Source organism: Mya arenaria, chromosome 10, assembly GCF_026914265.1.
Source record: "Mya arenaria isolate MELC-2E11 chromosome 10, ASM2691426v1".
Taxonomy (NCBI): domain Eukaryota; kingdom Metazoa; phylum Mollusca; class Bivalvia; order Myida; family Myidae; genus Mya; species Mya arenaria.
The window spans coordinates 8,783,123-8,805,307 of record NC_069131.1 but is presented as its reverse complement, the minus strand read 5'-3'; the positions used below and the strand labels follow the sequence as shown (position 1 = coordinate 8,805,307).

Genomic DNA, 22,185 nt, shown 5'->3' with positions numbered 1-22,185 from the left:
TAGAAGTAGCAGCAGTAGGTAGTAGTAGTAGTAATAGTAGAAGTAGCAGCAAAAGCAGCAGGCAGCAGCAGTCATAGTAGTAATAACAGCAGTAGTAGTAGTAGTAGTAGTAGATGTAGTAGTGCCCATGGCCAAATGAGGATCTGATTTGTTGTGGGATCAGTATGTCAAGGTCAGCAGTGTTATAAAACAGTACAAACTACATCTGCACTGGAGTAGGAACACATAACAGTGCTTAAAGCATTTGTCTGAACAACTCATAAAAGGTTTGAACTAAATTCATGAAACTACAGTGATAGGTGTTTTGTTGGTGATCCATACTGTTTTGGTGATTGAAAACTGTTAGCACTTGAACAGTAATGCTTCAGTCGTATGAAGATCAATAGATGACCCCTATTTTTATTTATTTTTGGGGGGATTTGAATGAGGATATCAAAGGTCAAGGTCACAATAATTGTTGTTTCAAACTTTTGGTCTAGTCTAAGTAGTAACACAATTAAGCTTTGAAATCAAATGTCAATGGTAGGTAGCCCTTTAGCCAATAGATGAGCCCTATGGGGTAAGCAGGACAACCACCAAGGTAATTAGGTCAAGATAAAAATTGCTTGATCTGGGAAACTTCCCAGGTACAGTGGGCTGTTGTTTTTGTTTTGGTCACTAGGACAAAGGTCTCTGTCATTTTGAAAGCATGTGTACACACTTTTCAAATAACCAGTAATAATGTTCATTGTGTTTACAACTGTCCTCAATAGTTTTGAATTTATGCTCATAACATTACTTTTCAAAATAAACAAGAGATGTTTGTCAAACATTATGCTCCCCCCCCCCCACCTCCCTGGGCGCCATGTCAGGTTTATTTGGACAATTGAATGAAATATGCATGGACCTCCAAGTCAAGTTTGAGGGCCATGGGTGCAGGCTGTGTCAAGTTATCACACAAACAAGCTTATTGCGTTCAAGGTCACTGTGACCTTGACCTTTGACCCGATGACTCATTAAATTGATAGGGGTCATCTACAGATCAGGCCCATCCCCCTAATCAAATTTGAGGACCATTGGTGTAGGCCTTGTCAAGTTATCACTCAAACAACATTTTCCCATTCAAGGTCACTGTGACATTGACCTTTGACCAAATTACTCCTTAAACAAATAGGGGTCATCTACTGGTCAGGCACACCCTTCATATCAAGTTTGATGATCATAGGTCCAGGCTTTGTTGAGATATCACTGGGAGAAGGTTTGTTAACTTTTTCGTGTTAAAGGTCACTGTGACCTTGACCTTTGACTCAATGAAACCCAAAAACAACAGGTCATCTACTGGTCAGGCCTAACCTTCATGCCAAGTTTGATGACCATAGGTCCAGGAATTGTTGAGTTTGCCTTAAAGGTCACTGTGACCTTGACCTTTGACCCCTAAAATAAAGGGGTCATCTACTGGTCAGGCCCAACATGCAAGTCACGTTTGAGGGCCATGGGTGCAGGCATTGTCAAGTTATCACTCGGACAACCTTTTATCATTCAAGATCACTGTGACCTTGACCTTTGAGCCAATGACCCCAAAAATCAAAAGGGGTCATCTGCTGGTCAGGCCCAACCTACATATAAAGTTTGATGACAATAGGTCCAGGGATTGTTGGGTTATCATTCGGACCGAGTGACCTACCGATCAACCGACATGTGCAAAGCAAAAAAACCCTCTTCTTGAAGGGGGCATAATTATTAATGATAAATCACTTGTTAATGATGCATATCAAAACAAATTGCAAACAAGTTTTGATGTTTTATTCCATTGAGTACAAATACCAAAATATAAACATTTGTACAGGAGGAATACCAACACATCACTGGCAACTATACAACACTGAACAGATGAAACAGGTATAACTTCACAACAATACAAACACAGGGTGATTATATTTACAATAACTTTTATCAGTTTCTTTAAAATATAAATTCAAAGGTAGTTTTTTAAAAGCATAAAGATGAAGCATATCCACTAGCTTTATAATTTACCTTATAAATATTGGCTAAACTTCATAATATACCTTACTAGTTATAGCTTAACTTCATATTCAACTTACATGTTGTGGCTAAACTTCATATTCAACTTACAAGTTGTGGCTAAACTTCATATTCAATTTACAAGTTGTGGCTAAACTTCATATTCAACTTACAAGTTGTGGCTTAACTTCATATTTACCTTACAAGTTGTGGCTAAACTTCATATTCAACTTACAAGTTGTGGCTAAACTTCATATTCAACTTACAAGTTGTGGCTAAACTTCAGATTCAACTTACAAGTTGTGGCTAAACTTCAGATTCAACTTACAAGTTGTGGCTAAACTTCATATTCAACTTACAAGTTGTGGCTAAACTTCATATTCAACTTACAAGTTGTGGCTAAACTTCAGATTCAACTTACAAGTTGTGGTTAACTTTATATTCAACTTACAAGTTGTGGCTAAACTTCATATTCATCTTACAAGTTGTGGCTAAACTTCATATTCAACTTACAAGTTGTGGCTAAACTTTATATTCAACTTACAAGTTGTGGTTAACTTTATATTCAACTTACAAGTTGTGGCTAAATTAAATAATTTTCCTTACAAGTTTTGGTCAAACTTTATCTTTTTCCTGAAAAGTTTTTGTTAAACTATCATTTACTGTTACCGGGGTACTTGTATGCTTTTAAATGTGAATTTCATCATGCCAAGTTCTATCATCTTTTCAAACCGAGCTTTAATAATCAAATAACATCTCAACATGCATGCTATTCTACATTTATAAATAGGCAGGTGGGTAACTAATATATTTTGGTAATAGTGTATCAATTAAGTTATTACTAAGCTATATTCATGAATGATGTATTAATAAGGAATAATTCTGATTATGGTTTTAAACATACTTTTACATGTACAATGAGTTTTACAATGAACACTGTGGTGACATTAACAACAAAGCTATATCCAGACAAAGATTATAAATGACTGTAAATCTGTGCTATATACATATTTGATGAATTTCACTATACATTCTTAACAACAGCAATAATAGACTAACATGAACTCTACATGAGGATACAACAAAAGGTTCATGACAAAAATGTACATGCATGAGGAGAAACATTTCAATGGACAAATGAATTTGTATGGTTCAATTCAAGTTATGGATTACAATGTCAACTACAAAACAAACATGTATGTATATTTTATGTAATATGAAGTTGATTAATGACGGACTTGTGATACATTGAAATGTTTCAAACATGGACTGAGATCATTTATACAAGTACACATTAATACAACACTTTTTCTTGTTTAAAATAAAATAATACACTAGAATTCCGCAAATTGAATGTGTGTCAGGAAAGCCCATCATATTTCTAGAATATTTATATGTTATTTTACCTATTGACACCAAAATCAAAAGGGGTCACTTACTGACCATGACCGGGGTCACCTACTGACCATGACCTGGACACCTACTGACCATGACAGGGATCATCTACTGACCATGACAGGGGCCACCTACTGACCATGACAGGGATCACCTACTGACCATGACAGGGATCACCTACTGACCATGACCTGGACACCTACTGACCATGACCAGGGTCACTTACTGACCATGACACATACTGACCATGACAGGGGTCAACTACTGACCATGACAGGGGTCACCTACTGACCATGACAGGGATCACATACATACCATGACAGGGGTCAACAACTGACCATGACAGGGTCACCTACTGACCATGACAGGGATCACCTACTGACCATGAGAGGGGTCAACTACTGACCATGACAGGGATCACCTACTGATCATGACAGAGGTCATCGACTGACCATGACAGGGGTCAACTACAGGCCATGACCAGGGTCATCTACTGACTATGACATGGACACCTACTGACCATGACAGGGTCATCTACTGACCATGACACGGGTCACCCACTGACCACGACCAGGGTCATCTACTGACCATGACCTGGACACCTCCTGACCATGACCAGGGTCATCTACTGACCATGACCAAAGTTCATACAAAGTTTAATGACTATAACCAAATAGTTCAGAAGTTATTGATTGGTAGTGAAAGTGTGATGACTATTTGAGACAAAGTTAACCCGATGCTTCACAGGGCGCACAAACAACCACCAAAAGCAAATGCATTCCATACAAACACCCATTTGTCAGTTCTCACAACAGAGGATTACAAAATGATACTCTCTCTGCACTAGAATTCCACGGAATCGGTTATATACAAATTTAAAATTCGAAGGAGCTTTGTAAAACTAAAACTTTTTAAAACTTTGAAGTAAAGTGAGTTACAGATACAATTTGCCAATCAATCACACTTGACCAAGATGTTATGTCTAAAAAAACTCGTCAACAAGTTGTATCATGATTTGGTAAAAAAGTTACTGTCAAGACATAAAATTACTATATAAAACGTACAATGGGTCAACTCTAGATTAACTGAACAATCAAACTTGACCCAGACATTATGCACACAAACACACCAAGTTTCATCCTGATTGGAAAATAAATACTTAAGTTATAACAAAATATTGATGACACTGCTGCGACTGATGACAAAGAGTTATAGATATGTTGCCTTTTTAGGCAAACACAAAAACTAAGTGCACAACTTGACAGTCATAACGCTTTCAATTGCAAATGTTTCAAACAGTTTTGAACAGTTGTGCAACTTCTATTCAATACACTTTTAGTTAACCTTCCTGCTTATACAATCAGAAGTAAATGTAGTTAAACTTTTGGACTCGGTACCATTGATGTACTTACAGTGTCTGTAAAAGAGTTAAGTCATAAGCGCAATGTGAACATTTGAGACATATTTCCATGACAAGCTTTTTTCCACACAATCGTCAAAACCAATTTGCTTTCAACCATCCAATTACATATTTAACAGGGATGAAGCAACATCTGCCTTTTGATGCTATGGGCTGTCACATTCCTTGTACTTTCTTCTTCCAATCCTGAGATGCTAGACTTGTTCACTCGTCAATTTGTCGACTACAAACTTTAACAACAGTTTATCATTTGAACTTCCATTCTCATTAATATTTCTTCCAGTTTCAAACATAGTACATTTATAAAGTTTTGTTCCATAGTTTTTCCCATCATGACTTTTTCAACTTCTTCCTTCCCTCATCAGCAGGACTTTGTGCAGCAAGACGTCGACTTTGACGTGTCGGGGTGAGGAGGGAGGGGGTGACCGATGTTACACTGTTACTGTCTGAGGAGGCTGGGGAGCCCCGAAGACGTTTAACACTTCGATTGTTCTCTTCTTCTCTGTCTGGCGTACGTTTTGGTATCTTCGGTAGCAGGCTCGGTGTGACAGTTCTGTGTGGTGAGGTCATACCTGGAACATTAGAGGTCAAAATATGGTGGGCATTTTGTATGCAGCTGAATGAAACTGTTTCACATAGTTTGTAACATAGTCAATTATTGCAGGGTTTTTATTCATTTTTAACCTTGTTGTAAGTGAATGTATAGTAGAAACTTAAATAATGAATATTAATATCATAACTTTGTGCATATAGCACACGAAACTTAAATAATGAATATTAATATCATAACTTTGTGCATATAGCACACGAAACTTAAATAATGAATATTAATATCATAACTTTGTGCATATAGCACACGAACAGGTCATGAGCAAGATACATACGCCGAAACCACAGATGTTTACATGTCAAACATTATGCCATCTGAGATCTGCTTTGTCAGAAACATGTGGAAGGTTGAACAAAAGTGTTATAAGAAGAAATGAATTGATTATTAGTGATTGAAGTTTTCAGAAAAGTGAAGACAAATATTTCATACTTTGAACTGTGAACCAGTTATGGTGTGAACAAACACTGTTGACTGTTCCTAGACCTACAATATGGGTCATCAACTTGTCAAAGGAAACCTACCAAAAACATTTTATGGTCCTCAGCCAAACTGTTCTGGAGTTACTGTGTGGACAAAACTTGGTCAAGTCAATCGACCAGACTGACCGACCATCCTCCTGACATGAATTTGCAAATGTTGATGCCCCATTTTCAAAGGAAGAAATTTTAGCTAGAGCGGCGTGACCTGCTACACATATTTTTGACTCAGAAAACATGGTTTCAGCTGTCAATAAACAAGGCAATGACATTCACAAGTTTCTATTCTTGAAGGAAAAGGAATGCTAACCTATACGTTTCTCAAGATCCTTGAGTTGTTTCTCAACCTCCCGACATTCTTCATACTTGGCCTGCATCTCAGGAGCCTGGATAACGGCCAGCTGGTCATCAAGCTCTTCCTGGGCTGTGTTGTGGGTCTGTAGAGCTGAATGTAGCCGTGTCAGGGTATCTGTAAACAGGAGAAAGATGATAGCATAATGCTTTGACACCAAAATGTAGTTAACTTGGCCATCCAGTGACTACTGGGCATTAATGCGGGTCTGTAGGGGTCATAAGCTTGTCAGGGTATCTATGAAATTAATGAAATATTCTTGTTAATCATTTAGCTCCAATTAAAACCACTAATAAGCTTTGATAACAATCAACAGGACATCTAATATGCAGCTCTTCCCGGACTGTATTGTGGATCTGTAAGAGTATATACTTGTAGTGACAGTTGATTTAGTTGTATTTTTGTAATTTACCTGTCTGTTTTGAGTTTATTAGATCAATTTGAGGTAAGTCAATGAGATTCCAACAAATAGAAGTAAATTAAGTGATAATGCTTCAAAACTGATGTTCCGAACGTATTACATGGTTATGAAAAATTGACCTTGGATAGCTGTCTTGTAGGCAAGATAATTTTTCACAATTAATCATTATCTATACAGCCAATTGTTAAGTGTATCTTACCAATGACAGAGCAGACTTTATGGTATCCCTCAGGCAACTGTGCCCCAAACACGGCACCTCTCAATTTCTCAACAGGAGGGGCCTTGTTCATGAGACCCCCGAACTTCCCATTACTACGTATACGGTCACCCTCTCTCGTCAGGATGGTTGGGCAGTTGGTGTACTTCACCAGCTGGAGAAGAGAAGAATTCAAGAAGAATCAAGAGTTTATTCTACTTTTTTCCTCAGACTCTGTTGTGACAAAAGCTTATAGAATAGTGCAGTCTGCTTCTTAGGAAGAAACTAGTACTGCAGCCAATTGTATAAACGTGGATAAGTCCTAACCAGCGGTTATCTTTTGGTTATCTCCCTGGTTTGGGCAAGTTATCCGTAAACCGATTGTATAAAAAATAAGTTATCCTAACCAGCGCGTGATTCGGCTAACTTTTGGACAATATTTAACCGACCACTGGGAGTATGGTTAACTGACTTATCCAAAACAAAGATGGCGGACCAGACATAAACAAGCTCGATTCCAAACTTATTTCAACTATTTTACAGACACATGGACTCTGCCTAAATAAAAAAACAAATGGTATAACCTCAATATCCATGACAGTGATGAATTTAGAGGTAAGAAAAAAACAATTTCTTATTTGTGACCCAATTTATGCATAAAACTTATCCAAGGAATCTTGAAACAAAAACAGTGACAACAAGCTGCATTTTGAGAAAGATATTTACCTTGTTATTGTGTGCATATTATTCCATAATCTTACACTAGTCACGACTCTGGGTCGAGACCAACAATTGCTTGCAGGTCTCGCCCTTACTGTGTATAGATATACCCTCGCTTTAAACATATTTTGTTTCATTTCCACATATTTACAATCAAACTAAACCGCGTGTAAACATTGAGAAAAGTTGACAGCTATGACGTCATTTTCAAGGAATCTTACCCATTCTAAAGTCTATTTCTCCAACTTCCTTTCAATACACCCTGGTTGAGGCACACAGGAGGATAATTGCTACTGTTCAGTAGTATGTAATTATATTATTGAAAACACATAAAGAAGTGTGTGTGAGAGAGTGCGTGTGTGGGTGCGTGGGTGCGTGCGTGCGTGCGTGCGTGCGTGATATAAATGACTAAATGTAAGCATAATTGTGATTTGAGAACTAACTGTATCCTGCAAATAACATGTTATAGATAAAAAGACAGATACATTATTTATCTCTTATTGTATATAATAAATGTATGTTTCAGTTGAGTGGTTTTACCATCCAAAGTCATAAGAACCAGTGTTGATAAGTTCTACACATGTCTGCTACAGCAGGGAATGGAACCAACACCAGCTCTAATACTTCACGAGCAGTAAGGATATACATAGCATTATCAGGTTAGATTGTTAACAAAACTATATTGTGAAATTGAAAACATATTTCAAAAAATATAGCAGTATACTCAGTACAGTCATTTTAATAAAAGAAAATACATTTATATTTATATATAATAATTGGCTTCTTCATAATTCAACCTTCATTAATAACAATGAACATAAATATCATAAAATAAAGTGAGAGCAATACTTAATAGGAATTATTAAGAATGCCTACCCTATCACATGTTATGGGTAATATGTTGAATATCTGTTTGTAAGTCTGTTTGACTGCCTGATTTAAAATTGTCTTGAATACTCCATTTAAGGGAAAGTTTTACAGGAACATTCAAATGTAAAGCATGGATTTTTATACTTCTGCTTTATTGCTTATTAAATAGTTTAAATTTGAACATTTGAGTACTATAGAGACCAAATTGCATTCTGTTGCATTAAAATCATGTTTTGACATTCCAGTTCTTGTAACTTATATAGTTTAGTTTTCATGGTGTTTTAAAGGGGCGTTCCCTTCATTGGCAAAAATATCATTCATCTACCTTTAAAATATGTTCAAATGCCTATTTAAACGCACATACACGATTGTTATGATTTAAAATATTCATTTTACTATTCTTCAGAGTGTAGCGGTACTAGCCACTTGATGACCAAGTTCATCTGACAGACTCCTGTTTTAGGAAACACCACAAACAGGAACTTAAAAGTTCATGAGAGGAATAGAAAACGTTTCAAATTGCTGCTCCCAGAGTGCTTAATTGTCAACGTCCTATCTTGTATTGATACAGTAGGGTTAAATAAAAAATGATTATTGTTAATTATTATATTATCCATCAAATTTGATATCTTAGATCTTTTTCTTGCAATTAAAATTATCATACTAATGGGGAGTGTTATATACAAGAAATAATAAATACCACTTGTCATGTTGAAACAATGTTTAGTTTGATTATTGTTTTTAATTGGAATGTACCAAAATAGTCATTTTATATTTAAAATTTCACTCTTAATGATTTTCTTTGTAAACTATTCATTTGACAGTTAATGGCTGAATTGGAAAATAAACAACAGTATTTGACATTAATTATATTGACACAGGGCTGCATTTACTGTAAAAATAGTTTTTACAAAAGATGTTTGTCAAACATTATGCCCCCCCCCCCCCCCCCCCCTGAGCGCCATGTTATCAGGATAAATGGACAATTGTATGACATATGCATGGACCGAAATGACAGCTGATTTGTCACTGACATTGGATGCCGTTGAGGCAGTTTTAAGATTATGACCATTCAATGTTTGAGGATAGTGTGTTTTGACCATGACCTTTGACTCTACGACCTCAAAACCCATAGGAGTCATCAGCTGGTCACCAAAAATATAAATGTCAAGTTTAAGGACCATGGGTGCAGGCATTGACAAGTTATCACACAGACAAGCTTTTTTCGTTCAAGGTCACTGTAACATTGACCTTTAACCCGATGACCCCTAAAATCATAAGGGGTCATCTACAGGTCAGACACAACTCCAAGACAAGTTTGAGGGCCATGGGTGCAGGCATTGTCGAATGATCATTTGAAACATTTTCGCATTCAAAGTCACTGTGAACTTGATCTTTGACCCAATGACTCCTAATATCAATAAGGGTTATCTCCTGGTCAGGCCCAGCTTCCATGTCAAGTTTGATGATCATAGATTCAGGCATTGTTGAGATTTCACTGGGAGAAGATTTGTTAACTTTTATGCGTTAAAGGTTACTGTGACCTTGACCTTGACCAGATGACCCCCAAAGTCAATAGGGGTCATATATACTGGTCAGGCCCAACCTTCATGTCAAGTTTGATGACCATACGTCCAGATATTGTTGAGTTATCACTTGGACAAGCTTTGGTCTACCGACGGACCGACCGACCGAAATGTGCAAAGCAATATACCCCTCTTCTTCGAAGGGGGGGGATAGTAACGAACATTTTGTATAAATGATGAATGGTTGGTTTTAAAAAAATCTTATAACAAATATGATAAAATAAATACATTATTGCTAGAGTGTGGTTTTATTGACTTGTTGTTTGTAAAATAAATTTGCATGTCTCTTCAACACTAACATTAAAGATTTTATTAATCTTAAATACATGTGTGTGTTGTTACACACTGACTTTGAATTTATTTACATAGTTTTATGAAAATAAAGAACAGAAATTATATTTCATGTCTGTTGATTTTGTGGTCCTGGTAAGTGGAAATGGATTCACGCAATGGTTTATCGAAGGCCATATAGAGAATAAGTTATTAATAATACATTGTATTATGCTGAGAGGGTTAAATTGTAAACTAATAATTTCTCTGTACTGATACTGATACCAAAAGTCACTTATCATATAAATGAGTTTAAATTTGAATAATAATACTAATTTGAATAACATATAAAACTAAACGTTTTAATGTCAACTTTGAATAACATATAATGTCAACATATAAAAAACAAGATAAATATATTAAATTAGTATCAAAAGGAATGGCCCCATACAAAACTCATTTGATTTTTTCAAGGACAAAGTTGAAACTGACTATACATTCCGTAGATGGCATCTTCTACAAAAAAACACACACTTAAATGGACGAAGCCATTGCATTTTAATGAAAGTGACACTTTTTATTTCGGGTTAGCAAATACAATTTATTGGCAACTGGTATTCACTTAAAACTTGTTACGGTATATTAAAGAAGCTTATATGAATGATGTTTGCATGCTCATGCATTTTTATTTGATGCAATATCAACAATATTGTGCACATTAAAAGTTAAATACCCCTGTTTCCGGAATGAGCTTATCCGTTGAGATGTTGCATGTGTAATATTTATCAAACTATTTTTGACAGAAGGAGCGTATACATTGTTGACAGTTTTTTCAGGTATTTGGTTGAATATTTACCATTTTAATATGCTGGGCAGATTTAATGAAGTTTGTCATTAAATCTGCCGATGCACAAAATTCTATAAAGAGGAAATATGCACTTGAAACAGGTAAGTGCGATTTTATTAAATTGGTACTACTGTACCATGATATATTAGATTTTCATTTGTCATTTTCATTTTCAAAGGTACACCATAAGCCCTATATATTGGTGTATATTAAAATAATAGGTACATGTTTACGCTACTTAATGGATATTGGATGTGTAATGGATTTGATGGGTATTTTTTTTCATTAAAATTCAACAACCTTTTCGTAATGTCGTTGTATATGCCAAACAAGTCTATGATGTTAACAGAAAAATGCGGTAAACACGCACTGACCGGAACCTTGTTTACCAGTGCATTGTGGGTATTTTTATGAAGTTTTGGTTAGGTTAAAGTTGTCCAAGTTGGTTAACTTAGCCGCCGCATTTTCTGTCTTTATACAAACGGATAAACGGTTTGGATAAAATGGCCAACTTGGTTAAAGTTAACCGCTGGACAACTTTAACCAGCGGTTAAATTTAACCAACTTTTATACAATTGGCTGCTGATGTATATTTTTAGAGTTCATGAGAACCCTAGTGGGTCTCAAGCCAACAAACTCTCTGACATAAAGTGGACATAAAACACCTACACCACTAAATCATTGAACCCACAAGGAAGTTATAAAATTTAATCACATATTTCATTAAGATTTTTCATTTGAAGTTTCATAATGTAAATATTAATTCGCAGAAATGTGCAATGTGCAAACCTCTATTCTGTAGTTGTTAGCCTGGTCAAGGGTATCAATCCACAATGTGTCTCCTAGCAGCATTGAGAACACTGGAATAAACATTGAGGTCAGACCATTATACAGGTATTATACCATATTAACCTGAACATGTCACACACTCAGCTTAGAAATTCAGTACTTTTTTAAGAATTTACCATATTTTTTTTCATCCCACTGCCTTCTTTTTTTGGTTAAAATCTTTTAAAGAAATAAAGGTTTCTTCTCCAAAACCTTCAATATATTTGGATAAAAAACAAAATATTTAAGTATGCATCACAGCCGTATTTAGTGTACAGCAAAGGGAAGTAACCCATGCATAGAGTTGGCAAGCTTCTGGCCTCACTTACCAGTTTTACACATGTCCTGGTTCTTCTCAAATGTGAGCAGGTTCCTGGCAAACACGGGGTTTCCTGCTGGGCGCCAGTTGGGCTTGTACTTGACATGAGGCAGCGGTCTGTAGGAGAGCATGAAGGTATGTAATCCTTAGCATTGTTTGAAGAGGATGATACTTATCTGCTTTTCTTGTTTGCTCAATAGATCTCTTGATATAGACAGTGGCAATGGTCGAGTGGTTAGCATACCAGACTATGGATGATAAAGTCAGGAGTTTGATCCCCAGTCTGAACTTCGTCGAGGAAAGTACTACTGGTGATCACCAGGAATGGTAATTATTTTTTTTATCACATGTACATAGCCAATTTTAAAACAGTACATACAATTTACCTCCACCTTTTATCCTTTAACTCTAGATTTTTTTCTCACATGATCAATGACCATAATTCAAGACTTTATCTTCACTCATAAAGGCAAAAACTCAAGAAATAGTTTGGCCAAAGTAATGAGACTTTCTACTCAAATGCCTTTGTCACCCAGACATTAACTAAGCTGAGTATTTTACCCATAGTATTATGTAGTACATGTTATCATACATTACATACACATGTCAGAATTGTAACATGGTTATTAAGTGGGGTTTTTTTTGAATATCAAAATTTGACATATTTCAGTACAATCATCAAGATGTCAATTTTATGGGCACATACTTGTTCCACTCTGTGAGACTCTTCTTGAAGATGGAGTCCAGAGGCAGCACCTGCTGGCGACCACTCGTCATGCTGTAGATCTCCTTAGCCTGTACGTATAACGGAATATACATGTAGGATTGTATCAAACGTGATTACAGACCAAAAGTTCCAATTCTGAATTCATGTACATGTACATAATGATATGTTTTGCTTATGAAAGATTGAGACCCATAACAGGGTTAAAGGGCTTAGACCTCTGATGAAATTGTTATCAAAGCCATTTTATATATTCATTTCAAGGAGCTTCCTTCTATTTTTGATGCAAACGTCTATTAAACCTGAAGTCTAATACCCACCTTTTTAGTGGTAAGAGTGACGACACAGTCCATGTCGGAAGACATGTGCCAGGAGAGTACTCGGGCCGCATCATCGTCTGATATCAACGCCAGGTGACCTATCTGCAGGGGAGAAAGAGAGATCTTGGTTATACACCTTAAAACACAACAAATAGAATATTTGATTGACACGATTAAGATTCTTAAATATGCTACAGTCCAAAAGCTATAAAATTTATCATTCAGCCTGTTTACATGGGTACATCCCCTGCACAAACAACCATGTAAATTCGCTTGAATGCATTGTTGCCAATAAAGACTATGTTGCCCATCATAAACAACCATGTTCTTTTGCTTGAATGGTCTGGCGTCCACATGAACAATGACACATAAATTTGACTTAAAGTCAGGATCAAAGATGATTTTTCCCCATTATCATCTTTTTCTTTATATTTTACCCTACCTTTCCCAGTACATCTAGATAATTAACTGTAAAACAGGCTACATTTTCTTACAGATAATAAATATATATTTTCGTTGTGCAGTTTCACATAATACTTATTTAATTTCTACCCTACCTTGCCGAGTACATCTGGATCATTAGCGGCAATGGTCTGTAGCCCACACAGGCGACGTTTCCGGCTACTCTCCTCCAACTTCTTCTCATTATACTCCTTCAGCAGCTTTTCAACACCTTCAACCTGCAATATCAACAGTGTGTGTTGTCTTCATCAACTAAAAGAAAGCGTACCACAACCATTTACTTGCATGAGTAAACTTTTTGATACAATGCTGACATGCCAATCCCCTTTTCACCCCATGCTATACTCTTCACTTAATATTTTACTACCTATTAATGAGATTGCTGCCTCCACATTCAACATGTCATTGTTGTACCATAACCTTTCTTTCATTGATACACCTTTTTTCTCCTCTGTCCATAGCCTCATAGTTACGACCTTTTTTCTCCTCTGTCCATAGCCTCATAGTTACGACCTTTTTTCTCCTCTGTCCATAGCCTCATAGTTACGACCTTTTTTCTCCTCTGTCCATAGCCTCATAGTTACGACCTTTTTTCTCCTCTGTCCATAGCCTCATAGTTACGACCTTTTTTCTCCTCTGTCCATAGCCTCATAGTTACGACCTTTTTTCTCCTCTGTCCATAGCCTCATAGTTACGACCTTTTTTCTCCTCTGTCCATAGCCTCATAGTTACGACCTTTTTTCTCCTCTGTCCATAGCCTCATAGTTACGACCTTTTTTCTCCTCTGTCCATAGCCTCATAGTTACGACCTTTTTTCTCCTCTGTCCATAGCCTCATAGTTACGCCTTGTTACTCTAGTTATAATACCAGGGGATATCTAGGGGCTGCTGATGTGGCCACTTCTTTATGAAGAAAAGGGTTAAATTTTTGTTTGCTAAACAGACGAGCTAAAAACCATAGTAACTTACAGAATTAGTGCTCGCTATGGGGACCTTCTGTCTCCTCAACTCCTCTCTATATCTGTTCTCATCTGACTTCATCTCCTTCACTGAGACTGAAACAAGCACAATAAATAATCACAGAATTCATAATTTTGTTTTTGCTTGCAGTTATATTTGGTCCATAAATAGGGCAATTTTTTTTTGGATTGGTTAGGGTAACATCCTTTTCAAAAAGGTAGTTTTTTTTTCTTTATTAGGCTTTATATAAGAACGCTTTTTTCACCATAAGAGAATGGTGTTAAAGTAATACTCTGTATAAGGCATTAAAGGTTTAAACTACATATTAAAACACACTTATAAAGAACTGGTAACTTGAATCAAATGTGTACATTTTTTAGGCCTAGGGATCAAAAGTTAAGCATTCATTTTGTAGCCAATCCATTTTGCAAAACAATACCAATCAATGCAAATGACTGTTTCCCACCCACAACCTCATCACAGCTAAAATACCACATACTTTTAAGTTCCTGTATAAGCTGTTCTGATGTCTCAAACAGGGACCTGTAGACCTTGATGGCGTTAACGAGGCTATCTCTCTCCTTGGTCAGTGCAGCCATCTCCGTCTGCTTCTTCGCATCTGGAATTGAATTTGGAATTTGAATGTACCGGATTTATAAATTTACTTTAAAATCTCAGATCCAATATGACCAAAGGCTGAAGACTGGGAGAATAATGCTTGAGGGTGTTTCCCGGTAGAATAACAGGATGGGATCAAGCTGGAGTCATTTTCATGGTAGAAACACGCTGGAGTATTACATCTGGTAGATAGTTCAGTGCCTTACACAGCATGATGCCATTTGGATGGTGGTCATTTAGAGAGCAAGTTTGGGGCTTGAATAACAAGGAATTACTGATGGAAACCTTTCCTAATGTCACTTTAAACATCACTGGATGAAAGTCAAATGGTGCACCCAAATTTAATTTGAATCGAGTTTATAGAACACGGATGCCCCCACTTGCCTCATGTGACACAGGAAAATTTCACACCTTGGTTTTTGGAAATTGGAGTATTTAGATCTGTAGACATCTTGCTCTATCCTCCTAAACATGTTAATAGAACTGTCACCACCATTAAATGCAAGGACCATAATTCGAAAATGCCAATTTTTTCTAAATGAAGGGTCATAAATCTCTCTAAACTATGTGCAGCTGCAAACAAAACCCCAGGTGCACAACTTATTTACCCCCAAAAACATTCCCCTAAGGTTTCATGACTCTAGTTAATTTAGTTTTTGAGTTTTAAATGATAACAAGTTCAAAAATGCCAATTTTTTGTTATTGAAGGACCATAACTCTCCCCTTACTGTGTGCAGCAGTAAACGAAACCCAGATGCTAACTTCTAAACAACATTCTTCCAAGGTTTCATGACTCTGGGTCAAATAGTTTTGAATCATGAACGAATGCACAGACAGACAAGGGCAAATCTATATCCCCCATTCCATAAGTGGAGTATAAAAATAATAAAAACCTTTAGCATAAAGACATACACACCTATTCACATTTATTAAACAGATCACAAAAAGAGAAAGACTTCTCCTAGCAATTGATTACCTCAAAAGCATTCACTACCAGCAATAAAAGGCCAGAATTGATTAAAGGTTAACCAGGTAATCTGACTTCATCAATATTTCATTAGCAAGAACAATAACAACATATATAAGAAACATTTCTGGTAATTAAAGATGCCTTAATGAATTATTGACAAGGAACCTTGGTGCAGATGGGCCAATATTGACTTCTGAAATAGTGTTAGACTGGTCACATGCAAAAGACTAACCATCATATAAAGATAATACATTAGACAGGGATGCCAACACAAATCTTTGAAGAAATTGGAAACCAGTGTGAAATAGGAGTATCCTTTTCACATAATATACCAAGAAACATTGTTTGTATAGATCTGGGAAAAGGCAACAAGTCATATTTTAATTAAAGTTTTGTGGCAAAAAAGAGGGAATCAGCTGAAAAGAGGAACATTGGCATCCCTGAATTTCAAATTATTTACTCTATACTCTCCAGTGAAACGGATGTGGTTTATTTGATAGTTCTGATTTGTTTCCATTCTCAGATGCGCATTAAAGGTATACAAAATTTAGGATTTTTAACATTCTTATGTCATCTTTATTTTAATATCTTCCAGTGAAGTAATGTAGCATGAAATTTGATAAAAGTATTAAAGTCAAAAGAAGTTAGAATACTTATTCATATTACCAGCTGAATTTTGTTTTTTCTCCTCTCTCATTTTACAGACTTTTGGCAACCTGCAATCACTAGTTTAAATTTGTTTCAAACTGTCCAAACGTTATCTTTTCGTCACTGTTAATAGTGAATACTAGATAAAAATTGAACAATAAAAAAACTTTTATTTTTGCCTTAAATATGTTTGACAAAACAAAATATTACCAAGTTTTATACATTTGATTGCTGCTGTATATCCAGTACTGGTTACCAGTCTCACTGACTTGGTTTTCGACATGTTTCATTAGCTGAAGAAATAGTTTCTTAACAACAAACACAGTGTTAAGATTTATATATAAAAGATATATTTCCTGGATATTTTGAATTAAACGGAGTTCTTTATTATTATTTCTCAGTATAATTATAATAGAAGAATATTGCCATTACTTTGACATGAATATGCATAAATATTAACATATGGATAATAACCTAATAATTACATTGATAAATTCGCTGTTATGATTTGGCTGAACTTTCAGAATTATGGATATTTTGTAAACAGTGAAGTTGGGCAATTTGTGAATCATTTTGAAATACTGAATGGAAATTGAAAAAAACTTCTTGACCCTGATGTGTGTTTCTAAGGTGACAAATTTGGTGCATTTCTTGAACAGTAAATAAAAAGAACTTTAACCATGTCGACACTCAAGAGTTCAGGGTACAGGAGCTTGTCAACTAGAGCCTTCAATCAGGGAGGTCACCAGGCTGACCCGGACATGACCTTGAGGTCACACAACAGGTCAAGGACACTTGACACTACAAGGTCACATAATACAATGAGGTCAAAGAAGAGTGTCAAAAGGTCAAATGGGAGTTACCTGAGACTAAATCTTGTGACAAATTCAAAAGGATTGGTCCAGATTGATCTAGCCAATCATGGACTTGTTGCCATACCGATAGAGGTGTTCTTATTTTCCAGACTTGAGGTCTTAAAGCTCTCTCAGAACCATTTCAGTGAGGTACCAATGGCAATCTCAAGGCTCAGAAGCCTGAAATTTCTATACCTTGATGGCAACGAGATCACATTCTTACCAGAGACTCTACCAAACTGTATTAACCTGGTAGAGATGAATCTAACCAGGAACAAGCTGGCTGCTCTTCCAACAAGCCTGGGATTGTTGAAGAATCTCAGAGTACTGAAGCTTGGACAGAATGACTTTGAATGTTTACCACATGAAATAGGTGCCCTGGAAAACCTGAAATACTTTGATCTCCATGGTAACAATCTGTGGTACCTGCCATTCTCAGTGCAGAAGCTGCATAAACTCAAGTATCTGAATCTGGCAAACAACAGGTTTGAGCATCTACCATTACCAGTATGCAAGATCACCTCTTTACGGACACTGAATTTAATGGGAAACAACCTTACAAACCTTCTCCCAGATTTTGACAACCTGACACAGTTACTTGAACTGAACCTCTCCTACAACCGCTTTGAGATAATCCCCCAATCTATTTTAAGACTTAGGAACATTCATTATTTGAACATGACGGGGAACAAGTTGGAGTCCATCCCAAATGCCTTGACCGCACTAAAAGCTTTACAGGTTTTACATCTGCAAGAAAATAATCTAGACTACATCCCCGACATGTTTCCAAACCTACAGTATCTCAATGTTGCCAACAATAAACTGTACAACTTCTCAGTGGTGAACATGAAGAGACTCAAATCACTGAATGCAAACAACAACTACCTTGAGAATATCCCAATGGGAATGTATTCTTTATCAAGAGTTCAGAGCATACGCCTAAACACAAACCAGATCAGCTATGTGTCATCTGACATAGTTCAATTGAAGAGGTTACGTACACTTGACCTTGGAAACAATATGCTGGTCAATATACCCCAGGTCATGAAGCAGTTTGACCGACTAGACTACTTCAACATTCGGGGCAATAATATCAATGCAAAGATCTCTCTACACAATGGTGAAATCAGCTCACAGCCTGACTTCCACAAGAAAAGGAGAATGTATCAAAGCCAGAGAAGGGGAAGGGAACCAAGAAGGAAATACAACACACAGAGAGGTCAAAGGTCAAGGTCAATGGAGAGCACAATGTCAAGGGTGGCTACATTTCCCCATGCTGACAACTCCCACAAGATGTGGGACAGTGAGGATTTGCTTCAGAATGGCTTCAGTCCTCGTCACCTTGAGACAAACTCCAATTCAGCTTTCCTTAATCAAAAGCATTCCCATAGCAACATGCATGACAACAGTTACCACAGCAACAGAATTCATGAGAACAGTCTCTTAGATGAGTCATTCAGGACATACAAGAGATTCCAGGCCCATGAGGCTGCCCTGAAGGCAGAGAGTGATGATGTGTCTACCAGCAATGTACCAGCTCAGACTACTGACTACCGATTACTAGGCATTTGTAACCAAGTTGAGATGTTGCTAAACAAACAGCTGCTTCATCCAGTCCTGTCCCTAAAGGGCCTCAGTATGGGCAAAAGGTTGGTAAATACATAGTGCTAGTGTATGAACTCGTTAATTATGTAAACATGATACGCTCTAAGGTGCTCTTCACTTGGTACTTTGTGTTTTCATCATTATCTGAAAAGAACGAAGAGCATAGTATTTTATTCAATGTATTAAAATATGTTCTTATGAATATAATGTCGGCAAATTATACTCCATTTACATAAACCCAAAAACATGTCAAACTTAATTTTATCTCCTTTTTCTTCAGTTTCTCAGAAAAGGCTATTAAGAAAACGTCAAGTGGATTGTGGCGTATCAGCAATGACCAGGATGATGAACTACCCCAGGGGCTGGTTGCCACAACAACAGAGACCTTCACCGTGACACCCCAAGGTGGCTGGCTCACCTCCTCTCACGACAGCAATATCAGCATCTTCCTCCCACCACAGGCTGTGTCCACACTCAAACAAACACAGATGAAGGCAGGTTTTGATATTTATTGTTCTGGTTTTGTTAACATTACTGTTTCATTTTTTCCTCCATTGTTAAGACAGTAAAAACTGAGAAAAATCATAGTTGAGTTCATTGCCTGGCAAGAAACCAGTCAAGCTGGAAAACAGAAATGATAATGCTATGTCCATTATGTCACAAGTCGGCCTATAATAATTTATTTTCTAGATCATAAAAGTGCAGAATGAGAAGCTGGTTGAGCTGCGACAGAAGAACAGGCTTATTAGTAACATCATCTCCCTCGGACCCATTGTGTTCCTGAAAAACCTCGACACCGGAGACTTCAACAAACAGGTGAATGGGATAACTTTCACATTGCATTTGTCATTGATTTAACACTGTAGGCCATAATGTAGATGGAGATGGATCATCACTTCCACAAGAGATGGTAACAAACAGGTAACACAAAATATCCACAACCTATAGGGTGTCCCTTAACTACCAATGAACAAAATATAGCAAGAAAATAACACTGTGTTAAAACAGATGCTATGATTACAAGATATTTTCAGCAATATTTTAAGATTTCAATGTAGTTTAATAATTATTTGCACTTCATAAAATCTTATATTCTACAACTTTTTCAAAAATCTTCTACAGGTAACCATTACAATCCCAGCTCCGACCAATTTGACCCAGGGGCATCTACACCTGATGTCTATAAGAGAAGACAGCTCCTGTGCACCAACATCTAGTGGTTTCCAGCACAAAAATGGATACATTGTCCTCAAGGCATGGAATCTGGCAGGGTAAGTCACTTAGCATGGAATCTGGCAGGGTAAGTCACTAAGCCTGAAAACTGGCAGGGTAAGTCACTAAGCATGGAAACTGGCAGGGTAAGTCACTAAGCATGGAAACTGGCAGGGTAAGTCACTAAGCATGGAAACTGGCAGGGTAAGTCACTAAGCATGGAATCTGGCAGGGTAAGTCACTAAGCATGGAAACTGGCAGGGTAAGTCACTAAGCATGGAAACTGGCAGGGTAAGTCACTAAGCATGGAATCTGGCAGGGTAAGTCACTCAGCATGGAAACTGGCAGGGTAAGTGGCTCTTGATAAGCTTATCATTGAATCTGGCTGGGTAAGTGACTCATGACTTAATGAGCATGGATCTTGGCAGGGTAAATGACTCTTGATAAACTTTTCATATGTTTCAGATTTGGTACTTCCAATCGTGGAAGTTCAAGTTTCCTTTATACGTTAGCTTGCTACTAACAGAAACATGTCTTATACACATATTCTTTTAAATAGATTTGTTAGAATAGTTTAAAGGCAATTGCTGACATACACATGCCTTTCTGTGTTTGATGAATACATCATTCACTTTCTTGTAACATTTCTGTAGGAAAGCAGCTGTAGTGACGAGGGCCAAGTGTAAATACAAAGCCTGCAAGTCCCTGGAACATTTACTCAACACACTAGCTGGGGTTGTAAAGAAAAGGGAGCAGTAAATACTGTCAGTGAATTACTTGTAAGAGTTTGTAAGAATAACAGTATAACAATTTATAGGTGAACAGTGACAAATGAATAAATGATTTCTGAGCAGTGACCAATTAATGAGTGTTTTTTACTATTATTGTAGATGTACCTAAGAAATAAATGAAAAAATATCAGAGTTCTTTTGATTTACTTTTGACTAATCAGCCAACGTCGGATATCCCCGATACACTACTGGGCTATGCTTTGTTGAATATCGTGGGTGATATGGCAAAGAAAATCTTGTTATCATGAATAATTAAAGAGGTAGTTTCATTGTTTCTGCAAGTTACCAATGCTTAAATATAAACAGACACTCATAAAAGTTTTCCCATAGAAAAAGAATTCCAGGGAAAGCTCAAATTTAACTGAGTCCACCTTGTCACTCCAAATTTTAAAACAGCTGCCTGTGAAGACAACTGACAGTACAGGGTTATTGAAGAGTATTTAATTGTAACATGCCATTTCATTGGAAGAAGAGATGTCTCCAATTCCTCATGCATATTCATTATTAAGATTTTTTCTGTCAATATCTAACAGTATGTATGAAGTGTAACAAATGAAAGTACCGTAAAATTATGCAACTGTAACCACTCTTAATTCAATGTTATCATTTACAATCATACTAAAGAGATTATCCCATATATGTAGAGAAGGTGTCTAAAAAAAGACTGCCAAGTATAATATTGGGCATTACATTGACAATTATTGAAGCATC

At 36.7% G+C, this 22,185-nt stretch overlaps 1 protein-coding gene across 2 annotated transcripts in view; it reads right to left on the bottom strand.

Moving 5' to 3' along the window:
* Window positions 1-1,767: 1,767 nt before the first annotated feature.
* The window catches only part of LOC128207011 (structural maintenance of chromosomes flexible hinge domain-containing protein 1-like), a 100,060-nt gene continuing 79,642 nt past the window's right edge, over window positions 1,768-22,185 (bottom strand). For both annotated transcript variants that reach the window (XM_052909798.1, XM_052909797.1), the window contains 10 exons: window positions 15,276-15,395; window positions 14,786-14,871; window positions 13,913-14,035; window positions 13,356-13,457; window positions 13,018-13,106; window positions 12,322-12,428; window positions 11,954-12,024; window positions 6,875-7,046; window positions 6,213-6,371; window positions 1,768-5,388 (listed from right to left, as the gene is read on the bottom strand). In XM_052909798.1, coding sequence (XP_052765758.1) covers window positions 5,147-5,388; window positions 6,213-6,371; window positions 6,875-7,046; window positions 11,954-12,024; window positions 12,322-12,428; window positions 13,018-13,106; window positions 13,356-13,457; window positions 13,913-14,035; window positions 14,786-14,871; window positions 15,276-15,395 — 1,271 coding nt within the window. In that variant the 3' untranslated portion in view covers window positions 1,768-5,146. The remainder of the gene's footprint in view (window positions 5,389-6,212; window positions 6,372-6,874; window positions 7,047-11,953; window positions 12,025-12,321; window positions 12,429-13,017; window positions 13,107-13,355; window positions 13,458-13,912; window positions 14,036-14,785; window positions 14,872-15,275; window positions 15,396-22,185) is intronic.